This window comes from Haemaphysalis longicornis, unplaced genomic scaffold, assembly GCF_048455015.1.
Source record: "Haemaphysalis longicornis isolate Haplotype H1 unplaced genomic scaffold, Haemaphysalis longicornis Haplotype H1 scaffold_6, whole genome shotgun sequence".
NCBI lineage: Eukaryota > Metazoa > Arthropoda > Arachnida > Ixodida > Ixodidae > Haemaphysalis > Haemaphysalis longicornis.
In genome coordinates this window covers 9,936,511-9,945,107 of record NW_027526407.1, presented here as the reverse complement: position 1 = coordinate 9,945,107, position 8,597 = coordinate 9,936,511, and the positions used below count along the sequence as shown (strand labels likewise).

Sequence of the window (8,597 nt, the reverse complement as noted above, 5' to 3'; positions counted from 1 at the left end):
GTCTCTCTCATAGCAGCCACCGGGCAGAGGGAGCTACTGATCACAATCAGCTAAAACGTCAGCGGGGGGCATGGACAATGCTGGTGCCGGCAAAGCAGCTTCGACGTCCTTGAACTCTTCCTAGCTCACTTCCCTTTCTTTAAAAACAAATAAGCAGTAGGTATTTTATTGTTTGTTTATACAGAATGTTTTAGGATCCCGTCCTTTTTTATAGTCAGTTGCTAGGAGCGCATCCCTGTAGTCTTTTGTCCTGTACGTGTTCTCTTTCTAGCGATGCAGTTATTACGTCGTATTGCAGCAACCAACCTAGCCGCTCTTTTTATCGAGGGGCAGGTCTTGAGGTTGTACGCATCCAGATTCACCGTGTGTACGTTTGCGTTTTTGGTGACTTTGAAGTAAACCGAGAAGATGTTAAAATGGAGTACCTCTCTTTCAAGTGCATTAGCCGGGATGTGGGAAATTTTCACATGAGCAGCAGACTTTGATCTTTTTAAGAACGACGCGACAGAAGAAATTTTCTTTGTGTCGACATTTCGGCATATGTAAAATCTCAGGTTCTTGAACTTATCTCTTAGACCTTCAATATTGCGCTGCTTAAAACAAACCTGTAGCGACGGCGCGTAAAATCCCGATTTTTCTGCCTTTTCAGTACATTCATAAATATCTTACTCGGTCTATATATAAACAGCACAATACAAATGCACTTGATAGCAGGACTTTTATTGCAGAAAAATACAAAGATTCCCATAGCCATCGTATATAGCTGGCGGCATGTTAGCGCCTCTCGCATGTGTAATGGCTCTCATACTACACACACACGGCATTTTTGCATACCTGAAAAGCCATGTGAGAAGTAGGCTCGTCACAAAAAGATTTATTCTACATCAATTTTTAGTAAGACAGTTGTCGTGAAGCCACGTTCAACAGTTATGTGCAGTATACGTTTTTTTTTTCTTTTTGTCTGGTTAAGAAGGTGAATGCAAAAGCAACCTGGTTGCTCGTCACAAAAGAAATATATTTTGAATCAGCCTCCAGCCACAGTGTTAAAAATGATTTTAAAGCTCTATTCTATTTACGTTTCTCAGATATTTTTTACATCCTTTTAGAAAAGCGTTCAAAAAGCAGTGCTAAAGCGAAAAACCCCTAACTGCACTTTTGAAGGTGACGTTAGCGGTTACGAGAAATTGAGGGCGCGGTGGAATAAATAGAAGCAGCTGCGCGGAATTGCAGTTCGGAGAAAAGGCGATGGAGCACAGTGGGAGAGTTGAGGCACACTGTGCCGAAAACAATATAAAAATAAAAAGGAAACGGCTACATTGTCGCTGTAGAAGAAGAGGCAAACTTCAGCGGTTGTGCGGCCGTGAAAAAAAACAAAGCGGCAATGAAAGAAACGGAGGAAAATAGCAGCAAATAAATATGCGCTAGGCGTGAAAGCGCTGTAGCGTCGTGGAAGAAATGCAGCAGTATACTTAACATGGCTTTTGTGAACATCCTGCGCCCGCCTTGTACGCGTTGCTGCATTGGCCAACAGCTTCACACGAATCACACCACTTTTATAGTGATGGTAGCACACAAGCCTTACTCCCGTGAGAAATGAGATAGACTGGCAATGGTGGCCACGGTGGCCACGCTTGAGCTGCTCCTACTGCCGCTCGTAGAAAATTCGCGTCTGTGTATGAAGCCGCAATGGCGGTCTTACAAACGGAAAATAAAAGTTCAGGAGAAACTTCAACTGCACACCATCCTTGGAGAGTTTTGTGTTCGGTTTCATCTTTTCGTAACTGTGTGCTAGTGTCCCTGTCGCTGGTTTCTGTAGTTAGCGTTGCATAGCTATGGTATTTCATTTCGCCAACGTTCAGATACGCTGAAAGATATTCACCCTGGGCTAATACTTTCTCGAGACGGCGTTTAAAATATTGTGCTGGTTTAAAATCATGCATCAATATTTGCGAAAATGTTAATTTGTAATCGTAACTAATTGGACCTACAAATTGTTCTAGCACCCCAAACTACAAACTGACACAGCAAAATTTCTCGACTGTAAATACACATTCTGCAAATTAACAAAACATCAATATCACATACCAACCTTACTGATACTGCTGTCTGTGAATGGAAAGAATAAAATGGTATTTAGGCTGCAATGTTCGCCGTTCCAGTAACAAATTCTTATGCCTTTTTTGTTACACTGTCGATGTCTCCTGTATTCTGCTGCAGGCTCCTCTTTCAAATATACAGGCACAAATTTTGCTAATTTGAAGTACGACGGCAGAAAAATTGAGGAAAGGGCTCTAATATACTGGACATTGCTCACGCCGGTTTTGTAAAAAAATATTGGCAATATTTTACCACCATGCTTATTGGTAGCCCTGTTCGGGCTTCGACCAGTTCTTTGAAAATCACCTATATGCAGTAGGGTGTACAAATAGAATTTTTTACTACTCTGAGGTTTCGACTAAACCGCACATCATATATTCGTAGCCTGCTGTATTACAGGTGGGTGTCAAAATTTCAATCGCAGTCTGTGCTGATGGAGCCCAGCTGCATGTACTGTAGACCATTAGATTGACAATTACCGGCGCTTCGTACTACCAATAAGAGCTCATTTTTTATGCCGACACGAGGTCTTACCGGAATTAAGAACAGAATCCTAAAAACTCAATTCAAACTTCCACTTACAATTTTAGAACAGGAATATTTTCCTACACAGCCTTGGGTTCCTTCTTACCGGTAGGGCCGTATTTGTTCTCAAAAACTGCATAATATTGTAATTCACATTTTATGCGTACAATTTTCTGTCCTACAAACTGTAGGAAAATTCCACCCTTTAGGTACACTGTGCAGTCAGATGCCTTATGTGCACACCTATATTTCATATTTACATGATGGCATTTCATGTACATTCGCTATTCTGCTTTATAAGCAGTGCTTTTTTATGCTTTACCCGTGATAAGTTCTTTTCGTCGCATGGAGATCCGTCGAGGGCCAACTTGAGCTTATGTATCCCTATTCCTTCTTCTGTCCCTTTGCTTAAGTAGCAGCTTATCCGGCAGTTCCGAAAGTCTTCAGTATTCTGTGCAGAGTGATAGAAAACTTGGTATTATGAAGCATGTTTTAGAGTCCTTGAATATTTTTGTTGTTCCAAAATTGCTGCTTTTAAATAACCGAAATTTTAAAAATAGTTTTTTCAAGATGTTTGAGGCTCCATTATAAGTAGTGAATTCTTAGTATACATATCCGGTAAATTGTCAAGGGGTGGAGAAGACATCCCACTTCCAGTGCACTTTTCAAGTCACGTGGAGGTATTGAGCTTGTGCCGGTGTTTAAGGCTCACTATTATACAAAGACCTGGTGCTTTATACCTCTTGAATCAAAAGATAAATTCATGAACTACTTTTAAGTACGATGAATTAGGTATTATAGACTTTTGCGAAAGCGAGTGGGAGATTGGTAAAAAAGAAATCTCGCATGGAGTCCTGGTTGATGAAGTTGCGATGAGGGCAAATACAACTAATGGTCGCGTAGCTCGTTAAAAGGTGCAGGCGACTCACACCGCTCGCGAATGACTACCCTATGGCAAAACAGCTTATTTTTGTAGAGGAGTACCCATGCATAAAACGATCACGCAAATGCGATTGAGCCCGAAACAATACGTGTATCTTTGGTCAACAGTACAAGGCCTACCTGACGCCCCGCAGTTGATTAGGCCTACCACTGGAAACATTTGCGCTGACAGTAGAGGAATCTCACGAATTGGTGGTACACACTATGCTTTATCGTTGTCACACTTAGATTGCCATGTTTGCCCTGTCGTATTTGTTGGTTAAGAATAAAACGCTGGTAACAAGAACGCGTCGAAGGATGTTTTGCCTACCTAGTTATCTTAGCACGTGTATAAGCACATATCTCAATTTTCTAGGTTAAGAAAAGCACACAATACAATTAAACAACACAACACTACTCTAAAAAATTGAATACTATGCTGCAATGCCCAGTGTATGTAAAACGAATTTATAATGCACTGCAATAAAGTTCACCAAGTAAGCAAGTAATCTTGCTTTGGATTAGTTTATGAAACCACCATTTTACCAGCGAACGTTAAAAAATTTTATCTAGGGTGAAATTCCGTCCTGAAAATTAGTAATTTACAAATCGCTATTGTAATTGCTTGTCCACCGGTTACGGTCCGAAAGTCTTTACAAAAGTGCAAATATTCCAGCTTCCTTCACAAAAACATCTTGCCAAACAGTGCGGGTTATAGCATATTTTTCTTCGCCCTGAGCTTCGTCAGTGTCCCGTACTCACTGGATGTCGTCTTTTCAAAAATAGATAATAAAGTTGACATATAAATGCTCCGTTGGGACATACCCTATAGCGGATAATTGATTTTTAGTGTGAACATCGAGCAATACATAGCCTGATATTTACAAACATCTTTTGTTTATGTGTTTTCTATTTTGTGCAATCATTAGGGTATAACTACATTTATATTTACTCAAACTTATTTACAGGCACTCCTGTAAATTTGCCAACATTACGCCTAGTTCTTATTTGCAATGTTTTTCTCGGCATCTACATAAATGGCCGCCACCATTTCCGCTTTAAGATGCAAATTCAGATTGTCGAATACACTGTAATGCCTTGGAAAGGTGGTGTGTGTACTAGGATAAAAGAATAAATAAGAAGAAAACAAAAACAAAGTAAACACACACAGATATATATATATATATATATATATATATATATATATATATATATATATATATATATATATATATATAGTAAGGAAATGAGGGGCTCGTTGAGGAAATACAGATAGGTCAGCAGTCTACGACGCCAAAGGAGGCACAGGGGTGTGGTTAGGCTCCTTTCTTTTTTACTACGTTTAATGAAGTGAACATTCTTTTTAAATATACAGAAGAAAGAAAGAAAAACACGCGCCCAGAGTGGGGACCGAACCCACGCCTTTCGATTACATGTCGAATGCCTTACCAATTCGGCCATCCGGGCGACTGTGTTCTCCCTCACCCCCTGGGCCATCTATACCTACTAGAAGTGTATCTGACACTTGAGGGTGGTAGCCAGTGCCACTCTGACTACACGGGGAGAAGGGAACCTTCTTTTCAACCCCCGGGGCGTGACTCCAACGTCTACAGCCTGTCATGAGCGGGTAACTGGCGGGAAGCCCTCTTATGCTACCTAGGCATCAAGGCTGCCAGAACCGAGACCCTCGCTAGGCTTTCGCAGAATAATATAGTAAGGAAATGAGGGGCTCGTTGAGGAAATACAGATAGGTCAGCAGTCTACGACGCCAAAGGAGGCACAGGGGTGTGGTTAGGCTCCTTTCTTTTTTACTACGTTTAATGAAGTGAACATTCTTTTTAAATATACACAAGAAAGAAAGAAAAACACGCGCCCAGAGTGGGGACCGAACCCACGCCTTTCGATTACATGTCGAATGCCTTACCAATTCGGCCATCCGGGCGACTGCGTTCTCCCTCACCCCCTGGGCCATCTATACCTACTAGAAGTGTATCTGACACTTGAGGGTGGTAGCCAGTGCCACTCTCACTACACGGGGAGAAGGGGACCTTCTTTTCAACCCCCGGCGCGTGACTCCAACGTCTACAGCCTGTCATGAGCGGGTAACTGGCGGGAAGCCCTCTTATGCTACCTAGGCATCAAGGCTGCCAGAACCGAGACCCTCGCTAGGCTTTCGCAGAATAATATAGTAAGGAAATGAGGGGCTCGTTGAGGAAATACAGATAGGTCAGCAGTCTACGACGCCAGAGGAGGCACAGGGGTGTGGTTAGGCTCCTTTCTTTTTTACTACGTTTAATGAAGTGAACATTCTTTTTAAATATACAGAAGAAAGAAAGAAAAACACGCGCCCAGAGTGGGGACCGAACCCACGCCTTTCGATTACATGTCGAATGCCTTACCAATTCGGCCATCCGGGCGACTGCGTTCTCCCTCACCCCCTGGGCCATCTATACCTACTAGAAGTGTATCTGACACTTGAGGGTGGTAGCCAGTGCCACTCTGACTACACGGGGAGAAGGGGACCTTCTTTTCAACCCCCGGGGCGTGACTCCAACGTCTACAGCCTGTCATGAGCGGGTAACTGGCGGGAAGCCCTCTTATGCTACCTAGGCATCAAGGCTGCCAGAACCGAGACCCTCGCTAGGCTTTCGCAGAATAATATAGTAAGGAAATGAGGGGCTCGTTGAGGAAATACAGATAGGTCAGCAGTCTACGACGCCAGAGGAGGCACAGGGGTGTGGTTAGGCTCCTTTCTTTTTTACTACGTTTAATGAAGTGAACATTCTTTTTAAATATACAGAAGAAAGAAAGAAAAACACGCGCCCAGAGTGGGGACCGAACCCACGCCTTTCGATTACATGTCGAATGCCTTACCAATTCGGCCATCCGGACGACTGCGTTCTCCCTCACCCCCTGGGCCATCTATACCTACTAGAAGTGTATCTGACACTTGAGGGTGGTAGCCAGTGCCACTCTGACTACACGGGGAGAAGGGGACCTTCTTTTCAACCCCCGGGGCGTGACTCCAACGTCTACAGCCTGTCACCACCCTCAAGTGTCAGATACACTTCTAGTAGGTATAGATGGCCCAGGGGGTGAGGGAGAACGCAGTCGCCCGGATGGCCGAATTGGTAAGGCATTCGACATGTAACCGAAAGGCGTGGGTTCGGCCCCCACTCTGGGCGCGTGTTTTTCTTTCTTTCTTCTGTATATTTAAAAAGAATGTTCACTTCATTAAACGTAGTAAAAAAGAAAGGAGCCTAACCACACCCCTGTGCCTCCTTTGGCGTCGTAGACTGCTGACCTATCTGTATTTCCTCAACGAGCCCCTCATTTCCTTACTATATTATTCTGCGAAAGCCTAGCGAGGGTCTCGGTTCTGGCAGCCTTGATGCCTAGGTAGCATAAGAGGGCTTCCCGCCAGTTACCCGCTCATGACAGGCTGTAGACGTTGGAGTCACGCCCCGGGGGTTGAAAAGAAGGTCCCCTTCTCCCCGTGTAGTCAGAGTGGCACTGGCTACCACCCTCAAGTGTCAGATACACTTCTAGTAGGTATAGATGGCCCAGGGGGTGAGGGAGAACGCAGTCGCCCGGATGGCCGAATTGGTAAGGCATTCGACATGTAATCGAAAGGCGTGGGTTCGGTCCCCACTCTGGGCGTGTGTTTTTCTTTCTTTCTTCTGTATATTTAAAAAGAATGTTCACTTCATTAAACGTAGTAAAAAAGAAAGGAGCCTAACCACACCCCTGTGCATCCTTTGGCGTCGTAGACTGCTGACCTCTCTGTATTTCCTCAACGAGCCCCTCATTTCCTTACTATATTATTCTGCGAAAGCCTAGCGAGGGTCTCGGTTCTGGCAGCCTTGATGCCTAGGTAGCATAAGAGGGCTTCCCGCCAGTTACCCGCTCATGACAGCCTGTAGACGTTGGAGTCACGCCCCGGGGGTTGAAAAGAAGGTCCCCTTCTCCCCGTGTAGTCAGAGTGGCACTGGCTACCACCCTCAAGTGTCAGATACACTTCTAGTAGGTATAGATGGCCCAGGGGGTGAGGGAGAACGCAGTCGCCCGGATGGCCGAATTGGTAAGGCATTCGACATGTAATCGAAAGGCGTGGGTTCGGTCCCCACTCTGGGCGCGTGTTTTTCTTTCTTTCTTCTGTATATTTAAAAAGAATGTTCACTTCATTAAACGTAGTAAAAAAGAAAGGAGCCTTACCACACCCCTGTGCCTACTTTGGCGTCGTAGACTGCTGACCTATCTGTATTTCCTCAACGAGCCCCTCATTTCCTTACTATATTATTCTGCGAAAGCCTAGCGAGGGTCTCGGTTCTGGCAGCCTTGATGCCTAGGTAGCATAAGAGGGCTTCCCGCCAGTTACCCGCTCATGACAGGCTGTAGACGTTGGAGTCACGCCCCGGGGGTTGAAAAGAAGTTCCCCTTCTCCCCGTGTAGTCAGAGTGGCACTGGCTACCACCCTCAAGTGTCAGATACACTTCTAGTAGGTATAGATGGCCCAGGGGGTGAGGGAGAACGCAGTCGCCCGGATGGCCGAATTGGTAAGGCATTCGACATGTAATCGAAAGGCGTGGGTTCGGTCCCCACTCTGGGCGCGTGTTTTTCTTTCTTTCTTCTGTATATTTAAAAAGAATGTTCACTTCATTAAACGTAGTAAAAAAGAAAGGAGCCTAACTACACCCCTGTGCCTCCTTTGGCGTCGTAGACTGCTGACCTATCTGTATTTCCTCAACGAGCCCTTCATTTCCTTACTATATTATTCTGCGAAAGCCTAGCGAGGGTCTCGGTTCTGGCAGCCTTGATGCCTAGGTAGCATAAGAGGGCTTCCCGCCAGTTACCCGCTCATGACAGGCTGTAGACGTTGGAGTCACGCCCCGGGGGTTGAAAAGAAGGTCCCCTTCTCCCCGTGTAGTCAGAGTGGCACTGGCTACCACCCTCAAGTGTCAGATACACTTCTAGTAGGTATAGATGGCCCAGGGGGTGAGGGAGAACGCAGTCGCCCGGATGGCCGAATTGGTAAGGCATTCGACATGTAATCG

At 44.9% G+C, this 8,597-nt stretch overlaps 1 protein-coding gene across 1 annotated transcript in view; it reads right to left on the bottom strand.

Annotated features, from left to right (window-relative positions):
• Positions 1-706: 706 nt before the first annotated feature.
• The window catches only part of LOC144141382 (venom metalloproteinase antarease-like TserMP_B), a 33,502-nt gene continuing 25,611 nt past the window's right edge, over positions 707-8,597 (bottom strand). The window contains exons 8-9 of the mRNA XM_077672966.1: positions 2,945-3,073; positions 707-834 (exon numbers count right to left, since the gene is read on the bottom strand). Coding sequence (XP_077529092.1) covers positions 808-834; positions 2,945-3,073 — 156 coding nt within the window. The 3' untranslated portion in view covers positions 707-807. The remainder of the gene's footprint in view (positions 835-2,944; positions 3,074-8,597) is intronic.